The following is a 23,396-nucleotide window of genomic DNA, read 5'->3' on the forward strand; positions in this document are numbered from 1 at the left end:
TCTACATTTATATTGATTAGCATTCCACTTGTAACACAAGATCTGTTTGTGTTTTTATTCTTTTTATACTTCTTTAATAATGTGCAATTCCCATTCAGCGTCTTTGGGCACGATCGGTAAATAGTGATGCAGTATTAAGACTTAATTCAAAAGGAGTACTCTTGGAACGAGGCAATGGAGCACCGCCAGTGCGGGGTGGTCGAGGAGGATCAGTGGATCGAGGAAGAGGCAGAGGTTTGTAGTGTATTTAACTTTTTCAGATTTAAAATAGTTATAATAATTATTACATTTAAAAGTGTAAACTCTTATTTATTTATTAGAAAATGTAAAATGCAATAAAATGAATCAAAAGTATATTTTATATAAATATTTCTAAAATAAAAAAATTGCACTTAACTAAACAAAATAAAATAATTATATATGTAAAAATGGCTAGTTTGGGTTGAGAAAATTTTTATGTAGAGGAGCAAACAATGTTTCGACCTTCTTCAGTCATTGTCTGAAGGGTCAGTTTTTTTTTGTAAGATCTTAGAAGGTAAAAGAAAAAATTCAGTCAGTAATGAATATACAATGAATGTTATTCAGGACGTGGTGGTTATTATCAAAGAGGGATAGAATACGAAGATGGCATTGATGCTCCTCCTGGTGGATTTTCACGTACTCGTCACTTTGAGAGAAGTCAAAGCATTGGTGAAAAAGAACAGAGGTGGAATGAAAGGTAAATGGTTTTACATTTTCCAAAAGTGTTCTTTCTATCAAAGTTCATTTAGTTTATCATTGGTAATCATTTGTTAGTCATTGTGATAGTATGATTTATATAAAAGAATTTTCTGTTAGTGTTATTTTGATATCAGTCTAAGTTTGTTGTTTTTATTCATATATATAAATGCAACAAACTTTTCTGTGCGTAAAAGTTTCAGTTGTTTTAATGTGCTGAGAGAATGCACTGCTATGAATTTCTACTGTATTGATGCTTTTCTGAATACTTAGCTTATTGCTGGCTTATGGTTTAGTAGTTGCAAGATTCAGTTTTTGTAATTTTCTCCTTTTTAATTCCTTTAAAAATATAACTATTTGAAATTTCTTCGTAAATTGAAACTTACCCTTAATATTAGTGATAACTGTAATGATCCAATGTAGTACAGTGTATGATACACATGTATAGTGAAGATTTATAGCAGATTTGATGATTATTTATCTGCTGTTAATTTAAACTTAGTTTTGTGCTTTAAAAATAAAGTTAACCTAAAAAAATAAAATGAGAGAAAATATAACTTCAGTTGGTAAGCCTTCACTTGGTTTTCTCCCTTATTTTCAAAATGTCATATATTTACCCTTTTTTTCCCTGTTTGTAATAGGATGTAATAATTTCAGTTGTGATGAATGATATTACAAGCTAACCCGTATTTTGAAAAATTGGAAGAAATAAAAGAAGATACTTGTTACATATTTTGCTTGCTTTACCAATTTAAAATACGTATTTCAAAAATTTGATTTGGGAAATCTCAGTTTAAACTCTTACATAATTATAATTGCAGGCAATTTTATACATTTTTTTTCAATTGATTTTTGTTATAAATGTAGAAATTGGTTTTTGTAATTAAATTACTGCAAGAACTGCAGAAAGTAGCAATATGAGTGGTATTTAGCTATTCAACCAATTTGATGATTGTGGTAACCTTCTACAATATTGAATGCTGATTCTGATAATAAAAATATTTCTTTTTAACCAAGAATCACAGATTGAGATAAGCTTAAAATTTACTGTAAAGTATTCTGTTCAGGTACTTGTGAAATTCTTTGAATTGAAAGTAAATAATCCAAATTTTATCCACGATGCTCTTTCAGTGGTTAAAGACATACCAAATAATTTCTGTTTAATATATATTCAAGGTCTGTTAAAAAAATACGCTGACTGTTTGAATTGCTGGCTCCAGTTGGTTCCAGGGAATCCGCTTGGTGTCGCTAGGTTTGCACAGATCAGCTGATTATGACGCCATTTCCCGATTGCAGATATCTTCATTTGTGTATTAGCTACGCGGTTTTAAGTGAAGTGCGATTTTTTTCATTTGGTGGATTTCAGAATGAATGACCTGAAGGAGCAACGACTTGCTGTGAAATTTTGTGTTAAACTTGGAAAATCTGCAACTGAAACTTTTGCTATGCTTAACACGGCTTACGGTGATGTTGCTTGAAGCGTACGGCATGTTTCAAGTGGCATGAACGTTTTATGGATGGTCGACAGTCCATTGAAGACGATGAGCGTCCTGGACCTCCTACCACGTCAACTGACGACCCACACGTTGACAAAATCAACACCCTAGTGCGGGCAAATCGACGCCTGACTGTCAGGAGCTTGCTGAAGAGTGTGGGATATCAGTTGGATCTTGTTACGATTTTAACCGAAAATTGAAGATGCAACGCGTTGCTGCGAAATTCAGCCCTCAGAACTTGTGAGTTTTTGGCCAAACACTCTATCACTGTTCTTCCCCACCCCCCCTACTCACCTGACCTTGCTCCTTGTGATTTTTTCTTGTTCCCCAAACTCAAAAGACCCTTGAAAGGAAGAAGATTTGAGACAATTCCCGAGATTAAAGCAAATGCAACGAAGGAGCTGGAGGACATTACAAAAGAAGTGTACCAGGACTGTTTCAACAAGTGGAAACACCGTTGGGATAAGTGTGTACGTTGGGGAGGAGAGTACTTTGAAGGGGTCCCAGACCTGTAACTTCTAAATAAAGTACATTTTGTTTTATGACGTCAGTCCGCATATTTTTAAACAACCCTCGTAGGTTAATAAACTGACCATATCCATATCTTAAAAACTAATTAGGGACCATTCTGCAGTTTTACAAGTTTTCTTTTTAGTAGGTTTTGATGTAATTTATTTTTACTCGGGTGATATATCTAATCAAGTGTAGTGATGAGAATTTATCTTGTGAAGTTAGGTTTAAGAATATGTATCATTGTCTATTGTGCTTAAAGTATTTTTGGTGTATTAACTGTAGCAGTAGAAAACTTTGAGCCATGAGACTATTCATTTAGAGAATTAGAAATTTGAAATAAGTGTATCAGATGCTTCCATTTTAAAATTGTATTAATCTGATAATTTAATTTTTCCTTTCGAATTATTAAATTTATTTAAATGCAAATTTAAATAATTTTTATGGAAAACAAATATATAGATTTCATATTTAAAACTATGCATTTTCATAGGGAGAGAAGACTGGACAGAATTCCAGGTCTGTAAAATTTTATGTTGTGTTTCTTATGAAGGAATTGTTATTGTTGAAATAGTCGTTAGGTTTATTGTAAAACATTTTTGGAGTATTTTCTTTTCTGAGCTTAACATCATAATACCAAAGTCTTAATATGTCAGGTTTTTTGTTAGGAGTGTTGACAGTTTAGTTCTACTCCTGAAAGGATTTTTTTTCCTGTTTTACTTCCTACTTTTGTCAAATGGCATTTAATTACAGATGGTGAGATTAATATCTCTCCTTAACCTTACATTTGTAAAAATTCATCATGCTGCCACTATGTTTTGAACAAATTCCCTATGTTGCTATAATTATAAATACTATTAATGAGGTATATACTTAACAAGTAAACACTAGAATGGAAGTTAAATATAACACTGTAGAAGACAAGAAAACAGTAAAATTGGGGTTACAAATATTTCATCTGTGTGCATACTTAAATAAACAAAGCAACAAAAAGTTATTGAATTTTTCAACTGTAGCAGTTATTGTCAGAAATGATGGTTGAATTGTAACTACTACTTTGATGCATTGCTAATGTAATTTCTCTCTGCATAGAGACACAAGAAATTGATGTGAAACTGTCCAGGCTATAGCAATGTTGTCTATGAGAGCACTCAATAAGCAAAGCTCTATTTCAGCATACTAAGACATAAAGAGAGACCAAAAGGTGAAATATAGACTTTGCTGTGCAAAGTGTAGTTACAGGGACAGTACAGGAATAATGTCAAACCATGCCAAAGTGAAGTATCCTGCTGGAATATATTGCAGATGTTGGGACAATTATGCAAACTATGTTAGTAGCAGTAACATACCTATTTTAATAATAAGGGGATTAATTCTCCCTGTCTAATTAAAACAGACTATTAACATGTCCCAGAGGCAATTATATTTCATGCTACTTTACTTTTATAGAGTTTACTGAAATATATGGTATATGTTTATATATATATAAACAGTTATAGCATTTTGTCAATACATTGTGAAACTGATTTAAAAGATTTTAAATATTTAATATGTTAAATAAAATCTAACACCCTTGTTTTCTGTAATCAATATACTCTTTAAAGTTAGCATTACTTAATTTAATATTTTCTCCAATTATTTAGAATTTAGAATTTATTAAATGCTACAAACAGATTATTTCAAGTTAACTTTGGAAAAATTATATTTTAAAATGTGTTAAAAAAAACAAAAATTTGATAATCAATCAAAATTTTTATATATATATTTATATTTTGGAATGGAGAAGCATTCCAAAAAAAATTAGTTTTGTTAATTATATGCAGGAAGGGGAGGTAGTATTGATGATACCTCCAACATTCCGAGAAAAGATGGTGCAAGACTGGACAACTGGAGGGCAGGGCCTCGAGATCTAGAAAGGGGAGATGAGGATGGTTCATGGCGGACAGCCGGATCTCGAGGCCTTGATAAATGGGGTGAGTCTGAAGGTTTGAGTAAAATACTAATTAAGTTAACCCTTTCTCCTGGGTATCCTTTACTATATATGACAAACAATTTTACTATCTTACATTAAAAATTTTATTAAACTACTTGTTTGTTATATCAATTAGTAAAGCATAAAATTGTAGACGTGTGACACATTCTCTTTGGATATCATGTATTCTTTGTTTTATTCACCACCTTCTGAAAAGATACAAAATTAAATATAAATTACTCGCTATAAGATCATCATTGCTCAGACAAACCATAATTTTTATAGCTTTCAATTTGGTCAAAGAGCGATTTAGTAGAAAATCAGATTCCTCCTGCCATATCCTCTCTTTCAGGTCTTGTTAATAGTTGTTTCTTATGTTTAATTATGCGTTACCTAAAATCATATAAAGTCAAGGTTTTCATCTATGGCATTGTATAACCTTCTGTTCTGAACAGATAAGCATCAGTTTCACTCAGAGTACAAACAACATTCCTGAGAGAAACTTAACTAGCTTGCATGAATTTCTGACAGCTCTTCTCGCATAGTTAGAAGGTTAGAAAATTTTTAGTGTTAAAGGAAATTATCTGCTTTTTGCATGTTATTAGTTTGTATTCAGTGCATTATTTAAATAATAATTATTTATTGTATTACTGCCATTAGTATAACATTTTATGCTTATGTATCCTCAATAGTTGAAAGCAAGAAAAAATGAAGATTGGATAAGTGATTTATTTCTTGTTTCATGTTTATTCTTTATGTAAAAATATGAATCTTTTTATTTTTTGGTTAGTCACAATTACGTTAGGTAAAATAAATAATATAATAAATGGTTCAGGAGTTACTTGTGAGCAGCATAATTTAAGCTGCATGTATACCGAGTAGTGATTTATGTATAATGGTGTGGATAATGGTTAAGCACCATCAAAGGGCAATAAAACAATAAAATTTAAGTATAAATAGATGTGTACTGTTACAAGCTTAAAATTTCTTATGATAAACAAATGTAATTTCATATTAAAATTTAGAGTATTTTTAGAAAGAAAAAAAAAATTTAATTTGTCTCTTTTTGTGGTTATGTTATCAGTTAGATTGACCATTTATTTTATTTTGGAAATAGTGTAGAGAAAACAACAGACAATAAAAAGTTTAATTGAAAAAACTGTTGAAATATATTTAGGTTTTAGGGATTTCACAATAGAAATTTGAGATTTTTAAGATGAGAAAAACTATTTTTAATCTTAACATACATCTTACTTTCCATATAGACTATTCAAAACAAATATTCCATATATTTACTATTTGTCCAACTATTTTAATTAAAATTAAACTTCAAATTTATTTCATGTCTACATATTTTTGTTTTGTTTTTCTTATGTTGACAAGTTGTTTCTGTATAGGTATGAAATTTATTTATTTACTTGGCCTAAATAAAAATTACAAAGTCAAGCTAAAGAACAATAATTAGGGCTAAATATTCAGTTTTTTAAACTGTTTCATTCAAAACAAATACTTATAAAACTCAATCAAAAAGAAGTTTAAAATTTCAACATTTCAGTTGTAATTTTATTTTGGTGAAAATCTGTGGGGATGCAACACACAATTTTTACAAATTTTGATCTTGCACATTTATTTCGAAGCATAACCCAAGGTGTCTGGGCTGTAAAGGTTTAGTATTGTTATATTTTGCATCCTTTAAGTGTTATCTTTTACATTTATATTTAAATTATATTTTTATTTGTTTGAATACTATGGGTATTATTTCTATAAACAAAGCAAATAGTTAGATGAGTCTTCATAAATGGGAATTATTCAGAAGTAAACTGCTTTGAAGGAATTTTTTAGTAAAGGTTTAACTGGTGTGATTTCTTTAGCTGGAAAACATTTTCAAAATTATAAATGGTCTAACTGCTACATTAAAATAAAAGTTTTGAAATTAAAAATGATGTTTTAAGTTATACTCCTTAATTGCTTTTGTGAAAATTGATTTCTAGGTTACTTAGGAATACTTGTTTCAGGTTAAGTTAAACTAAGGTAAAGGATGTGAAGATTGATAACATAATAATTATTAATGCTATTGACACAGGTCAAAGGCCATATCACATTTGTTGATCTCCATTCAAAATTTTATTTAACTATTATTTTATGGATTTATGTCAGTAAGTTTGGAATCAAATTGTAGATAATTACAATTTTAGTATTGCACATTAGTTAACTGTTTATTTTAAAAGTAAATATTAAAAAACACACCTAAATATCAATTTTTGTGTGTGTTGTGTGGTATGTTAAATGCAGCATTGCCTCAAATTAGATGTTTGTGATTTTCAAGTGCATTGTCTGTAGTTTCTTATAAATTAGGGAATTCAAATTACATATATTGACAAACTAGAATATAAAATAAGAACCTGCTATCTTTTCTATTTGCTGAGAAAGATTTTTGGAATGACTTTTTTACATACACTTTTATGTCTGTGATGTAGGAATAATTTGTTGAAAGCTTACTGTCCCTCAAATGGATCTCTGAATCTTTGCAAAGTATTTACATGGGAAATTCTTTTGTTTCATCACAAATTTCAAATTGTAAGGTTAAACTTAAGTGTTCTCAAAATTTCATAATTTTTTAGACCCAAATACAGCATAGTTACTAAGTTTGATAAATTATAGTGAAATCCTATGGTATTACTAGAGTATTTTATGATTTTTGGGTTATTTCAAAAGGTATATATAAAACCTAGAAAATTTTTTTGTTTCACATCCCTCACTTGCAAAATTTGATGAGGGTTAACAACCTAAGGCAAGTAGCAAACAAGCACAAAGTTTGTAAACAGAAGTAGTAATTGTTCACTATACTTCCTTATTTACTGTTCTATGTATTAAGAGAAGTATGTTTTAATAACTTGTTAGTGAACAGTAATAATGCATATACATATATATTATAATTAAAAAGTCATTGTATTGTAAAAAATACTAGTCCACTCAAACACACTCAAGGCAAGTCACTTTTTAAGGCTGGTTTTGGATTTTTGTACATGGTAACATGAGTGCCACTGTGTCACATCATTTTAACTTCTGTAATGTTAGCCAGGCATGGCTGAAAGGTCAATATAATAAAAGTGATAAACGTGTAAATGTATAACGTTATGAAATATAAGCTATTTACACTAAATATTTTTTTGTGTTAACTTGTAGTCATTCTAGAATGAAAAAAAGAATAATATATATTTATTTACTAATCTTTTATGGTGGTTACTAGGTTGGTCAAATTAGCCGAACCTGTACAGAGATCCAGTAGTAAAAATAAGAGATTTTGTGTGTGAAATATGAAAATTTTCTGATTCATAAAAGTATTTTTAATTTTAAAATCAAAATTGCTTTACATGTTGGATAGTCAACATTCTAGAATAAAAAAGGCATGAGAAAGACATTACTTTAAAAATTCTAAAACTTAAGTAAAAAAATCTAATCTTTTTTAACAAAAGCCTTGTAATATGTACTGAAAATCTGTTAAAATTTCATGAGAATAAACTTACTAATTTAAAAGTTATAGTATGAAAACTCTAACAAGCACAAAGTTGATACAATATGATCCCTGAGACTGAGCTCATGCTGAAATAGTTAAGTATGAATTTATAATTAACCCTTTGTGCACGCCAGTGGTCATTTGTGCATATTATGACATTTTACAGAACTACATTTAAAATTTAATTGAACGATTTTATTATCAATGTGAGTAAGTAAAACCCGGCATCAAAATGTACTTTATAATTCAAGTTTTTTACATTATCTAACTTCCACATTTTAAAAGGAAATATTTAAAAACTGTCTTAATTTTTGTTGTCATTTGATGTGCATGCATTCTCAATGAATCTTCTTATCTTAGTTTATATAACTTCAGGAGTATATCTTCTACAGTGTCTAACTAAATGCAAGCTATAAGTAATGAGAAGATCAAATGCTCAACTTTAATGTCCTAACTTCCTCATTTTCTGAGGTATTAATATACTTTTCCAATCCAACAATTTGTTTAACTTTGAAAACAGTTTTCAAAATCATGTGCTCTTATACATCTGAAAGCTTGCTCCAATTGGAAAACTTTTTTTCTTTTTTTATATATATATTTCAAGCTTGAAATCATCATTTTGAACTTGGCAGCAATAAATGTTAGTTGAGATGAAGTGATTAATGTATGTATGTAAGCAGTGTTGTTCCACATTAGTTATGGAATTTTTTATGCACTCTTTGTAGCATAATTAAAATGCTATTTAAGTGGTAGTAGTGTTGGGACATTTTACTCTATGACTAATATATCCTTTGTTTTAAAATGCACATTTGAAAGATATGTGAATTTTGTTTGGACAATAAATTTAGATTAAAAAAAAACAAGAAAAAGAAAATTAAGCTTATATAGATATGCTTTTGAATGCACAAATTTCCTGCTTGTAATTCATTTTTGTTGACGTCTTTGCTTGTCAAGGATGAATAAACTGCTCACATAGTACAAGTTAGGCAATTAAACTAAAATTAGAATAAAAAAGATGTAAAAAAGTTAACAGCTGAAAATGTGAATATCATTTATTGAAGATGAAACAAATGATGCATTTAATAAAAAAGAAAAAAATATTTGTTATTTTAATAATTTTCAACATTTCAATGTGAATTTGAAGATTTTGTGAAATTAGGGCTAGGGTAACAAAAAATAACAGATAAAATATAGTTTTACCTCAGAAATTATATTTATTTAGGAGGTTATACAAATTAGATATGAAAATTGTAAGATGAAGTATTTGTATTCTTAGTATGAAAGTTACATTGTATTCAGATTGATTCAATAAAGGTTTTGGAAATTCCCAGACAAATCTTTAATACTAAAAATTCATTACAAATTCTGAGTTTTGTTTTTGTGTACAACAGGCTTGTAGTGTTTACTAAAAGCTTGCTGATTTTCATTAAGATACGCTTTGTAAATTCAAAGTTCTAGTATGTACAACTTCAACACAACATTCTGGAACTTGGACAGATTGACTGAGTCATGTGCAAAGATTAATTGTTTCCAAAAGTAATGCCTTGTTCTTTTAACCCTTTCACAGCAGTCTCATGCACTGAGATTTGTTAAAGTATTCTCAAGAAAACTGGTAGAATTTTATTAAAGTTTTCAGCATCTTGCTCACAAAGAATGGCACTGGTTTGATTTAAGTGTTTCGACTAAAAATATTTTCTGTTTATTGTAGTTACTTGCTCCCTGAAAAGTTTGAGTGCAAGGTGATTTTTGTTTAAAGTATAAAAAATATGTTTCTTTATCTTACAGTTTTTACATTTATTTGCATAATCTCTAAAACTTCCGGAATGAATATTAAGTTTTTTTAAGGTGATTGTTTATATTATATATTTCATTTTCTGTATTATATAACTAATTGTAGAAATTTTCATACAGTGTAAAGAAGTGCTTAAAATTAAGAAACAGAAACATGTACATACATTTTAATTGACCTTAGAACAGGCCCAGCTTGGTCAGGTGGTTAGGGTGCTCAACTCTTAATCTGAGGGTCACTGGTTTGAATCTCCATCACACCAAACATGTTTACTCTTTCAGCCATGGGGGCATTATAATGTTATGGTCAATCAAACTATTTGTTGGTAAAAGAGTAACCCAAGAGTTGGCAGTGGGTGGTGATGACTAGCCGCCTTTCGTCTAGTCTTACGCTGCTAAATTAGGGACAGCTAGCTCGTGTAGCTTTGTACAAAATTCTAAAAACGAACAATCATAAAACATCTTAAAATATCTTTTTGTGATATTTGTAATTGTTTGATATTTAATGTTTCATTTTCCTTTCTTCTCTTTTACAAGTTGTTGTTATTCACCTTGACAAAAGTCAGTGATGTCCTTGGAAAATAATATAATATCTCTTTGGCAGAGATGCTTAAGCCTTCAACAAACTTATTACATTTGTGCAAGATTGTCAGCCTTGAGACCTGGGGCAATGTTTGAGATAAATTTAAAAAATGTTTAAACCTTTCAGTTTTGCATTTTGATACATAAATAACTTAGGTACAAAAGTAAAACCTAAATGCGATATAGCTGTCTCTGATATTTAGGTAAGAAACAACTGTATGTGTTATCATGGACAAAACAGCCAACAATACTACCAGCAGCTATATCTACTCAATGAAGATGATTGAATGCCAGTTTCAATATAACTTTTGTTTGAATATTGTGTAAAATGTATTCTTTCTAATGTTTATAAACACATGTAAATTAAGTATGTGTATAGTAGGTGGGCACTTTATCTATCAGGGTTTGAAAACTTTATTTCAAGTTTCAAGTGAATTCAGTGAAAGAACTTTGGAACAAGTAAATGTGCTAGGGTTATAAGATTCAAGACAGAGTGCAAAAGTTGAAATTTTTTTAATAGCTTGTGGGTCACCTGACAACAAAACTGAAATTGAAAGAAGAATTTTGTAAAGGTTTGTTTTGAAATAAAGGAATTGTAACTTGGATAACATGAACCATTGAGTTATAGCATACAATATTACTTTAATTTCATTGACATACATTTGTAATAAAGTTGTTTAATTTTAACTAAGTGACATGCATAAAAATATTTAAAGGAGGTACCCATTGCGAGAGAGTTAAGGAATAATGTAGAAAAGAAATGTTTTTTCAAAGCTTAATTTTTGGTAGAAACATCTGATTGGAGTAGTTGATCTATAATTCTGTTTTAGGGAGAGGTTCATCCAAACACCATGCAGACAGAGATAGAGATTCATTACATGAAATAGAGCCAGGTTTTATTCGCAATGGTCCAACAAAGTCCTCTTTTTCCCATCGAAAATCAGCTCCTGTTGAATCATGGGATGATGAATTAGGTAAGCTTCAGTTTGAAAATAGTCATAGAATCAGTTGTGGTACCTCAACTTAACCCTTCACTTGACAATTAAAGTTATAGCAGGTTGTTATATGGTCTTTGAACTTTAGGTCTTTATGTATTAACCCTTTAAAGTCTGCTTTATAAACATTGGACCTTATTAATATTAAACATAAATGTGATATTATTGAGGTATGAATCAGAATAAAAAACACCAGAAAAGCGTGACTATTTAGCATGCCATTGTACATGACCTATGTACCACTGACCTGAGTGCAGGTTTTCATGCATATACAGCCTTTATATCCTTTTCATGGCTTACAACTAATAGAAAATCATTAATAACATGACTAAAGACTTGTATAACCTCAAAACACTCTGAAACATAAATATTTAAAACAGTGTAACAACTATAGGACGTAAGATAGGTTTTAGCAGATAGATAACAAGAGAGAAAATAGACTTAGGTTTCAGGTGATTTATGATTGTGATGAATTCAGAAAATTGCAAATTTATAACAAAAAATGCAAACAGTTGAATTTTTCAGTTCTTAAAATTACTGACATTGAAGTCTTTCTTTTTTTCCTCTTGTTTTTTTTTTTGTTTTTTTTTAGACTGAATAACTGCTTACTGTAACTTGGCAGTGATCAGTTTTATGTATGTGTTGCTTGTTGCTAGTTGGTGGTGACCAGTTACCAGAATGGAGTGTAACAGATCCAGAAAAAGTTGGAACTTTTGATTCTTCCGGTGCCTTCAGAGAGAATAAGGTAAGGAGTTTAAACTGTGTCTGTCTCAATTTGTTTGATAATTATAAATGTTTCCAGCCAACCTTTCCGATTTTTGCTGTTTTGTTGACTAATAATGTAATATTTGAACAGTTTTTTTACATGTGGTGTTTGTTTTTTTTTAAGCAGCTAAACCTAACCACTTAAATAAACTGGCATGTTATATCAACCACTAAATCCTTTATAAGAAGCATTTTTAATATTAGGAAAACAGGGATGCAAATAACCCAACTGGCATTGGTCAGTTACCCAGAATATGTGACTGGATGAAATGCTGCCAATCACCATTCTATTCAAGATTAAAGGTTATGATAACCATAATGATAAATGTGACATTGTTAGAAGTTTAAATTGTAACACAATTTAAATGTATTGGCTAAATTTTGTAAAACAATTAAATGCATCACTCTGTCAAAAAAGACCAAGAAAATACCTGCTGATTTAGGCAGATAATGTATTAGAAAGCAAAAGAGTTCACTGTTTGTTGTATTAGGTAAATGTTAGACTTCTTAATAGTCAAAATTTAAGAAATTTTTGTCTATGAGGATCACATTTTATAGTTAAATTAAAAGTAATTGTAAAATGAAACAAAAAATATGCCACACATAAAGAATTTCAAACATCTCTATCTCTGTTGTTGGCAGGATTGGGGTAGTCCTTCAGGTGACGAGTCAGAAGGGGAAAACCATAAAAATAACTTACAAATTTGTAAAGTAAGTAGTCTTTAAAAGCTGTAGTCAGTTAAAAAGAAAGATAGCATTAATAAAATTGTTTCATATAAATTCTTAAGTTGGTATACCTCATTTAAAGTAAACTGATGAAGTAGTAGTACCACTGACTTGGTGGATTTTTAGTATATAAGGTACATTGTTAATTTTTTAAATTTATATTTAATTTGTTGTCTAGAAATATACAAGTTAGTTTAAATAACCCATGATGTTTAATATAATGATGCGATAAATTTTTATATTGTTACTATGGTGTATGATATGCTTGTAAGGGTAATTTGTTTTTTAATAAGCTTCTCTGTGAAATATTTGTACAACTAATATCTGTTATATCTGAGTAAATATCCTGAAAGATGTTGCCAAGTTCTTCTGTAGTCTAGTATTGCAGGCTTTTTGTTATGTAAATTAAACTTTAGTAACTGTGTTCAACTGAAATTGATCTCGTGCAGGATACATGAAGACTTATAAAATGGAAATATGATAACATAATTTATTAATCTAAACTTAATTTACTCTTAAGGACTTTGTAATTCTTGACAGTTTTCTAACGGATTATTGAAGTTATGATACTCTAGGTCAGTGTTTTCCAAACTGTGGTTTGTGACTCCCTTGGGGCAACAAGGACTTTTGGTAGAAAGAGCACAAAATGAACAGTGGAAGAAACATAAGTTTGAGACCATGAAAACCAAATAAAGCTGTTACTTTCCTCTCAAAGCTTTTTTTTATCATACATTTACTTATCCTTACAAGCATTTTTTCATTTAAACAGAAATTATTAAAAGCAGGTAAAAAAATGATTTTGCTACTATCACTTGTAAACATTATTTTAATGTGAAGAGGGACAATGGAATTTTTGCTGAATTAGGGAAGTGACATTATTTAAAGTTTTAAAAACACTGCTCAAGATTATTGTTCCATAGTTTATCCCCTCAGCCTATATATTTAGTATTCATGTAAAATGTACACAAGTGTCAAGCATGCCTGTTACTGTTTATTCAGCTTTTCAAACATATGATTTATTCTGTGAAAAGTCAAATCAAATGCCCCTCGGTGTGGATTCCCAGGGAACACTCTGTTCTTTCAATTTACCTCCTTGGGGATTTAAACATCCACCCACATGTTTGCCCCTTGTGGTGACCTATGAAGGGGAGGAGAGGATCCTGGTGATTAAGGGGTCCAACCCTAGCACACCACTTTGGCCTTGAATTCCTGTAGACAGGCAGTTTTGGGGTGGCCCCCCTAGGATCATTCGGCTGGTCCACTTGGGCTAGGGTCAACCAAGAACCAGTGCTGAATGTTCTCAACAGGTGTTGTGGATATTGTATCTGATATTGGTGTTTGAGTATAGTACTCATAAAACCCTCATGTTGATGCAGTGTTCTTGTTTGGCATTGTAATGCGTTCCCTCGTAGGGCTGCATGGTGCGTAGGGTCAGTGGGCACTAAAATATTTTTTTATTATGGATCTCCCAAATAAAAACTTAAATAGTGAAAAATCAGTCCATAGGTAAACGACTATATCTTGAAGATTCAGAGCAGCAATCTTCAACATCTGTAGCACCTGCACCTCATTTTCTTATACTACATTCTTTTTTCAGACAAATCTTTAGGGCAGATGTCTCTCTTTTTCATTCAGAAGAGACTAGATAGACTTGCTAGCTCTCCTAAGTTGGTAAAGAAGCTTTGCTCTGGTGACATATTGGTGGCAACATCTGCATCTCAACAGAGTGAATTCCTCTTGCATTCAAAGGTAATTGGGGATATACCTATTGAGGTTATGCCTCATGCTACATTGAAATTGTCAAGATGAGTTATTGTTGAGAGGGATTTGAAGAACATTCCTGAGTCAGAGATTCTCCCTGGTTTCTCTATCCAAGGAGTTTCTGCAATGAGATGTACCTCCACTCACAAAGATGGAATTATGATGCCAACCGATGTCCTCATTTTGATATCAACATCACCACGTCCACTTGCCACCATAAAGGCAGGTTATCTTAATTGCAAGGTATGGCCATACATTCCAAACCCTCTCAGATGTTTTCAGTGTCAGCAGTTCAGTCACTTGAAGACGTCATGTCATGGTTTCTTGACATGTGCTCGTTGTGGTAGCAAGGACCATGATGTCCATGAGTGTGAAAGGGACCATCATTGCGTCAATTGCAATGGCACTCACCCGTTCTACTTTCGTTGTTGCCCTAAATGGTTGGAAGAAAAAGAGGTGAAGAGTTTGAAAACAATTCAAAACATTACTTACCCTGAGACTCGAAAGTTGCTGTCCACCACTTCTTCTCGGATGAATGCTGCTGCACTTTGTTCCACTACTACTAAGGATTGGAAAGAGGAAGTTGTTTTAACTAGACTATGCACTGGTCACAGTTTTTTAACTCATTGTTTTCTTTTATCTGGGACTGATGCACCAATATGTAACACTCAGGCCACAATAAGCCAGGACGACAGCACCATTTTAAATATGTTCTGTCCCAAGGTTTATCCTTAACGTTGGACAGTGTTATTGGCAATGGTGACACTGTCCACCTGAGGAATATTTTTAGTTTTTAAATGCCATTAATCTTTTTAGTGCTATTTAAGTTTTTTAATTTATGCATTAGACCTTTTTTAATGTGATTTCTTTCTAAGAATCAAAGTACATCTAGTTCGATTTGAAATTAGAAAATGGTCATAATGTAAAATAACTCTAAACCAGAACTAGAAAGGCCAACTTCAAGTGACTGAAGCTGCTGTTTGAACTACCTGTAAGTCATGCTGATAAGTTGTAATAATTAAAATTTTGATACGAGTTTTTAAAACTTGAATTACTTTACTTTCTGAGAATGGCCATAATGTCAAATAATTTGAAACCAGGACTGGAAAGGCCAACTGCAGGTGACGAACGCTGATTTTTGAACTTGCCAGTTAGTCATCCTGTCAAGTTATGATAATTACTGTTATGCTGCAGGAAGTCCTTTACTACTTGTATTACTGTAGTGTTTCTCTTACTGCTGTAGACTATATGTAAAAGTTGGATTTAATGATATTTGTGTTTTTAATTCAAAAATTAAACTTTGTTTTGTTTTACTTTAATTTCATTTTATGAATTTTAACTTTTCACCAGATGTATGGTGCAGATAGCCTAGTTGCTTTGTGCCATAAAACACGAAACCAATCAATCAAATCAAACGTTTTTTGACAATTCGCTTACCAATGATTCATCATTCTTCAGTTGCAATTATTTTATAGAACATTCTGTTAAAGTATGAGAAAGGTGTGAATAATATAAATAAAGTAGATTATTTTAAGTTTACAAAAAGTAGGATGGTGCAGTTCTTGATATGTGTTCATAGTGTCCAAAGCTACTCTTTTAATTTTTAAATTTGAATATTATTTAAAAATGTAGAATTGAAAAACTACCTTTGATACATAATTGCATATCAGTAGATCCATCTGTATTTTAAGAACTTTCAAAACATAGTTTTTATAACCATCAATTTTATTTGATTACAGAGCTATTGAATAGAAAACACTGCACAACAAATTTTTTGCTTCTTCAACATTGTTGGGTGTTCATTATAGATTTTTGGCTGCTGATCATGAAAATTACATTCAGATTTGCTCATCATGCACCATTTCATCGAAATCTTCAGTTTTATCATGTGTTTTCTATATTTGTGTCCAAAAATTTTCGTTTCTGTAAGAGACCTATGAACAATGTTTTGTGCAGTCTGGGCATGTTCAAGCATGAAATCTGATAAGGTTGAAAGCTGTTCTGTGGAAATATGCAGCCCGGGCAGGCTGGAGCCAGCTTGACACTGTCTCAGCAAGCTATAAAGTGGCTTACATACACGGATGCTGCTCATTGATTAATATAGACCTTATAGTGTGTATGTATTGTTTCTGAATATAGCATTGCTTCAGTAGCACTGTAACAAGTAAGTTAGATGCTATAGACATTTTACAGAACAACTGGTACCGGTCAGTATGTCTCGTCAATGTTGTAACAGCCGCGATACATTCTGCTATATTATGCGACATGTGCTGTCTGTCTGAGAGCTTGGCTCAGAGGCACTCGAAAGACAATGACGTTTTGCTGTCCCAATGATATGGCAAGAACAGAAAGACCATGTGATGGACTGTTACTTCTGTTTAACTAAAGTGACTGGCTTCTATGTCAAAAAGAAGTCAATTGAATACCCTTATCTTCCTTCAGCATTGAGACCCGTGCCACATGACAACAGTTTTCCAATTCTGAAATCACCAGAGGAATGGACCTCAGATAAACCAGATGAATTTTTTGATCAAAGCAAAAGCCGAATTGCTGTGTTTAAGACTGCAGGAATGGTGTTTGCTGTCACCAGGTACAAAAATTACTGTTTCTTGAGGCTGCCAAGATGATATAGCCAAATTCTTTGCACAGGTTGACAGTCTCTGTTTCTGTTTTGACATTGAAGGATTGTTATCTGCTTTGGGTTGTGACCATGACTCGCAAGAGTGACATTTCTTTATTGATTCATCAATGTTAAGCCTCAAAGCTGTTCTGTTACACAATGACAACGTTCACCCTTCAATACCTGTTAGCTATGCAGCACACATGAAAGAAACCTATGAGAACATGGAAATGTTGATGAAGCATATCTGGTATAACAACTGTAACTGGAATATCTGTGGAGATCTGAAAGTCGTTGCTCTGTTACTGGGACTGCAGCTCGGCTATACAAATTACTGTTGTTTTATCTGTGAATTGTACAGTCGTGTAGAAAGTAAGTTCCAGGACAGAAAAATGTGGCGCATGAGCCACTTGTCAACCCGGCAAAGAATTTTTTCCTCCTCTTCACATAAAATTGGAACTTGTGAAGAATTTCGTGAAAGCAATGTACAAAGAAGGTGAACATTTTCGTTATTTAAGACAGATTTTCCCAAGAATAACTGACGCCAAGATCAAAGAGGCCATTTTGTTGGGCCTCAGATAGACATGTTGTGAGTAACAAACAGTTCAAAGATCTGTTAGTTGGGCCAGAAAAGATTGCCTGGAAAGCCTTCAAAGATGTTGTTGACAATTTTCTTGGCAATTACAGAGCCCCACATCACATTCAGCTGGTAGACAAACTTCTCAAAGCATACAAAACAATGAAGTGCAACATGTCACTCCACTCACACTTGGGCTTCTTTCCTGCAAATTGTGGTGCTGTCAGTGACAAACACGGGAAAGGTTTCACCAGGACATTGCTACAATGAAAAAATGATATCAGGGCAACTGGAATCCATCAATGCTTGCTGACTATTGTTGGACACTGCAACGTGATGCACCGGACATTGAATACAAATGAAAATCAGGAGCAAAACACTTTTAATTATGTTGAACTTAATAGCTTATTAGAAACATAAACAGAATTAAAAATGTTATTACCGGTAAACAGTTAACTGCATTTCTCAGAGTTCCTACGTGATGAAGCAAAACCAAAACTATATTTGTGCATACCCACCATGTGCCTGTCACAATCAGCAAAAAACATTTCAGGAAGCAAAACTTTAAAAAAAAAATTGTTGTGCAGTGAAATCAGATCCCTCTTGCCATACTCATCTGTTACATCCTCTTTTAGGATTTGTTGATAATTCTCTTATGTTTAATTATGTATTTTCTATAACCATAGAAAGTCGAGAACTCCATCTTTCAAATGACATTATATAACATTGTGTTTTGAACAGATAAACATCAGTTTCACTCAGAGTATGAGCAACATTTCTGGGAGAAACTTAATGAATAGCTTGGATGAATTTCTAACAACTCTTTTCACATAGTTAGAAAGCTAAAAACTTGAGAGCTAGAGGCAGTATTCTGTTTTTTTGCATGTTATTAATCTATGTTCCTTGGTGCATCATTTAATTAAATAAACATTATTTAATACATTACTACCATTAATATAAAATATGTAGGCTTAGATGTAATTGACTGTTGAGTTATGAAGCCAGTAATATTGACCAATCCCATTTTGAGTTAAGAGTAGAGAAAAAAAAGTTTGAAATGTGTTTAGGAGGTTTAAGGAATTGCACAGAGGAAATTTGAAATTTTTTAAAATGAGAGGAAAATTGTTTTTTCCACATAGACTATTTAGAACAAATACTCAGTATATTCATAGACAAATCTTTATTTTAGTTTATTAAAGCTATTTCAATAAAATGTATGAATTTTATGTATGTAAAATACTTGTTACATTAACTGAAAGACTGACAGATTTTGTTAAGATGTACACCTTATATTGAATATTAGAAGTATCAAGTCTATAAAGATTAAATAAGTACAAATAGGTCACATGATTAGTCAAATTAAGCAAACCATGTTGAGAGAGTTAACTCTCTTACTACAGGCTCTGTTGTTTCAACCTAAATTTTGACTACAAATTTTCATTTTGTTTCCATACTACACCTTTCAACACGTTTTATGTATCTTCACAAATTGTCACAGACCCTCAGAGAGTTTTAAAACAGAATGGTTACACTTCCTCCTACATTAAAAACTCCTTGAAGAAGACCATGACAGAAAATGATAAGGAAATCACTATCACTACCACCATTTACCTACCATTTCTGCAACATTTCAGTGAAAAACTCAAACACATAGCCAAGAAATTCAACATAGAAGTCCAGTGGAATTACTACAATATCTTAAGGTCTGTTCTGGTAAAAAACAGCAACCTACAAAAGAGAATCTCTAAAACATCATCTTGGAAATTCTGTGTTCCTGCAACAATACATACATTGGAGAAATGGGAAGAAAACTCACAAGGAGAATGAAAGAACATCAAGATAGTACAAGACTCATGAAAACACAAAATTCAGTCATTGCAGAGCATGCCACATCAACTGGACACAGAATAAACTGGGATAAAACTAGAATCATCAACATAGACAAATTCTGGAAGAGAAGAAAAATCAAATAATCATTTTACATTAACACTATTGAACTTTCACTAAATAGAGATTCTGGATTAGAGGTAACCTGTGGCTGCCATTTGTTGAATCTACAGGAAATCTCTCCTCCAATCAGAAACAGTGAAAATCCAACCAATCATAACATGCTCTCCACAATCCACCAGGACACTATAAAAGGCTAACAACACCTACACACATGCTGACCTGAAAACAAAAGGTGGAAGACATTTGAAATATCGTTTTCTACACTTGTCTCTCCATAACAGGCAGTTGCCATTCATTCAAAAAGTTTCATCAATATTAGGCTCAGCTTAATATGTAAGAATAACCAGGTTGGATGGTGGACTTAAAAGATCAGTTCAATGGAAAAGGTGTCATTTTTTTAATTGATGGTTTGCATTTAAATTAGACAGGGGTGAGTTGTATGCAATGACTATTAGCTGTAAGGGCAGTTGGGAATAGACAGTGATGAGGACTGAGAGAAGCTAAATGCTGAAAAAATAAGACCTTGAGAATAATTATTGCAGGAACAAAGTACAGAAGTACTTATAAGGGTATACTACTTTGTTACTAGTATAGTTCTAGAACTATAAGAAGTAAAATAGAGGGCTTCAGAGCACTAGTTGAAACAAATGATTGTGATATAATGAGAATAACTGAAACTTGGTTAACTATAAACAGTTTTAATGATAAACATTTCTATCAAATACAGGGTTATAGATTTTTTTAATAGGGATAAATTACTAATGAAAGGGTGGTAGGAGTGGCTTTATGTGTAAATTTTTTGAGCTACATCCTGTTGGAGTCAAGGTTATTAAAGACAAGAACAAAGAAATTGCATATATCGTGAATGGGAGAAAGTTTAGGTTGTGTTACAGGCCACTGAATGAAATTGAGGAAATTAATGAGAAACTTGACAGTGCAGTTACATTTTAAATCTGTTAAAGAAGTTGTGCCTATGTGTGATTTTAATTTCATGCATGTAGGTTATGAAATGTTAGAGTTAAAAGATGAAGAGTGATAGGTTTTTTATAAACAGTTCAAGAATGATTTTTTTCACCAGTTGGTCAACAAACCTACTAGGAACAATCCTGTTTGAGAGAGTGAAGATTGGAAAACATCTTAATGAAAGTAATCATTGTTCTCATAGATTTAATGTTTTATTGCATATGAAGACAGGAATAATGAGATTTTGGTTACAAATTTGAAAAACAAAATTAAGGGAATGTAACAAGAATTATCTGTTGTGAATTTGGCAGCAGAGTCAAAGACAATGATCAGCTGTGGAAATTTAAAAAAGAAAAGAAATTTTGAAATATTTTGAGATAGACACGTTGCTGCAAATAAAATGCCAAGCTGGCTTATGAAGAGTATATGGGATGGAATTAGCATCATAAATTTAAAAAGTTTAACTTGATTACTTTGGTGGAGACTGAAAAAAATTATAGAAAACTAAGGAAATTTATCAAAACAGGAAATCAGAAAGAGTGTATGAAAAAGGTTGGCCAGAAATTTTATTAATAATAATAATAATTTTTTTCAATACATTAAGGTTAAGTAAAATATTTGGATGTGAGAAGAGCCTTTGAGGGATGATAAAGAAAGGTTCATATATGATGATTATGAAATGGCATGGTTATTAAATTTTACCTTTTCTGTAATTTTTAGTAATAAGGATTTAAGCAAAATTACTTACCCTAAATAGTTGCTAAGTGGAAACAATATTGAATATTATGAACACATTAATTCTGATCTTGTTGAAAAAGAAATCTGAAGTTTAAAGAATGATAAGGCTACTGGGCCAAATAATGTTCCCACAATGATTTTCATAGAGATTATTGATTGGTTATATGAGCCCTTTTACTATTGTGTTGTAATATTGTGTTGAGGATTGGAAGTTGCCTAATATTACTCTTGTTTCAACAGGTGGTGATAAAATTTATCCCAGTGGTGAGAAAAGTTTTTAAAAGTGTGATAAAAGATGCTTTGAAAAGTTATTTAACAAAGGTTAAAAGTTTACTGGATAGTCAACATAGTTACACTAGCAGAAAATTTGCATTACATATCTTTTTACATATTGTAAATGAGAGTAAAGTTGTGGGTTTGATGTATCTGGATTTTCAGGAAACATTTCACAAGATGCTATATAGGATGCTTGTTAAAAATATCTAAATTTGGGGGATAAGCTGATTAACCTTTTTGTCACTGGTTTAGTGTAACATATGAATTTGTACATTTGCACTGTAACTTTTGATAAGTTATCTGTATTTTCATAAGATTTTATAGACTTTAGTAAAGATTAAAAAAGTATTTTATATACAAAAAATCAAGTTTTTTAATGAAATATTTTTACTAAAAATTTGTTTGTGAAAATAAGAGTCAGTTTTATTACTGTTCTGAGTGTAAAGTTATTTCATGTGATGATTAAAAAACTTCTTATGCAAGACAATATATGTGAATTATAAATTAAAGTATAATTTTGATGGAAATAACCCTAAGAGTATTATGAAAGAAAAGGATTTTTGATATTCTGTTTGATCAGTCTCTTAAGCTATCCAAGCAGTGTGCTTTTTTTAATGGTAGGGCAAACAGGATTTTAGGTTGTACATATGAAGTATTACAAGTCTAAGGAAGTTATAATATAATTGTATTGGAGATTAGTTTTGGATTTCTTGCCTTAGGAAGGATAATAAATTGTTGCAAAGAGTTTGAAAAAGAGCTACTAGGATGATAACTGGAATGGAAAGGTTGTCATATGAGGAAATGTTAAGATCTCTAATTGCTTTCTTTTTAAAAGTTAGTGAGAATCTGATTGAGGTGTTCAAGAAAGTTAAGGGAACTGACAGTGTTGGTGCATCATGATGTTATCTTTACCATAAGTATAAAAAGAAAAAGACTAGAGAACATGAATTTTGACATGATTGGAATTGTATTCAGTTAGAACAGGTTTATTTTTAAACATTTGACCTTTGGAGTGGGTTATCTTCTGATGTGGTAGAATTATTAAATGTAAGGAAGTTTAAAATGATAAGGGCTAGCTTTGGAGCTTTTTTAGTAATTTAGTTGAGTGGATGGGTCATCCTCAAGGTATTATTGAATGTTTGCAGTTACTGAAGGTTAATTATGAAATATTATAAAAACAAAATCAAAAGTGAACACCTTTCTTTCCCAAAATAGAACAGCATAAAAGTAAAATGGTTTCTCAAAAATTATTTTACATAACAAACTTGTTAGATTTATAGCATTAATTTATTTTTACAGCCAAAGCAGGACATGCCCAAGTCATCAGAAACCACTAGTAAAGAAGTACCAAGACATCAATCACCCTCATCACCTAGTGGGAAAATGTGGAAGGAAAACATAAAGTAGAACCTATGGCTCAGGAGAGCAAAGTCACAGAACATT

At 31.5% G+C, this 23,396-nt stretch overlaps 1 protein-coding gene across 2 annotated transcripts in view; it reads left to right on the top strand.

Annotated features, from left to right (window-relative positions):
- LOC143252768 (GRB10-interacting GYF protein 1-like) overlaps nt 1–23,389 on the top strand; it is a 35,748-nt gene extending 12,359 nt beyond the window's left edge. Inside the window, exons 4-11 of one of the 2 annotated variants that reach the window (XM_076505437.1) lie at nt 99–234; nt 586–718; nt 3,217–3,242; nt 4,547–4,696; nt 11,413–11,556; nt 12,234–12,322; nt 12,985–13,053; nt 23,253–23,389. In XM_076505437.1, coding sequence (XP_076361552.1) covers nt 99–234; nt 586–718; nt 3,217–3,242; nt 4,547–4,696; nt 11,413–11,556; nt 12,234–12,322; nt 12,985–13,053; nt 23,253–23,360 — 855 coding nt within the window. In that variant the 3' untranslated portion in view covers nt 23,361–23,389. The remainder of the gene's footprint in view (nt 1–98; nt 235–585; nt 719–3,216; nt 3,243–4,546; nt 4,697–11,412; nt 11,557–12,233; nt 12,323–12,984; nt 13,054–23,252) is intronic. The other variant, XM_076505446.1, reaches the window with a different exon arrangement.
- Nucleotides 23,390–23,396: the final 7 nt, after the last annotated feature.

This window comes from Tachypleus tridentatus, chromosome 1 (assembly GCF_004210375.1).
Source record: "Tachypleus tridentatus isolate NWPU-2018 chromosome 1, ASM421037v1, whole genome shotgun sequence".
Taxonomy (NCBI): Eukaryota; Metazoa; Arthropoda; class Merostomata; order Xiphosura; family Limulidae; genus Tachypleus; species Tachypleus tridentatus.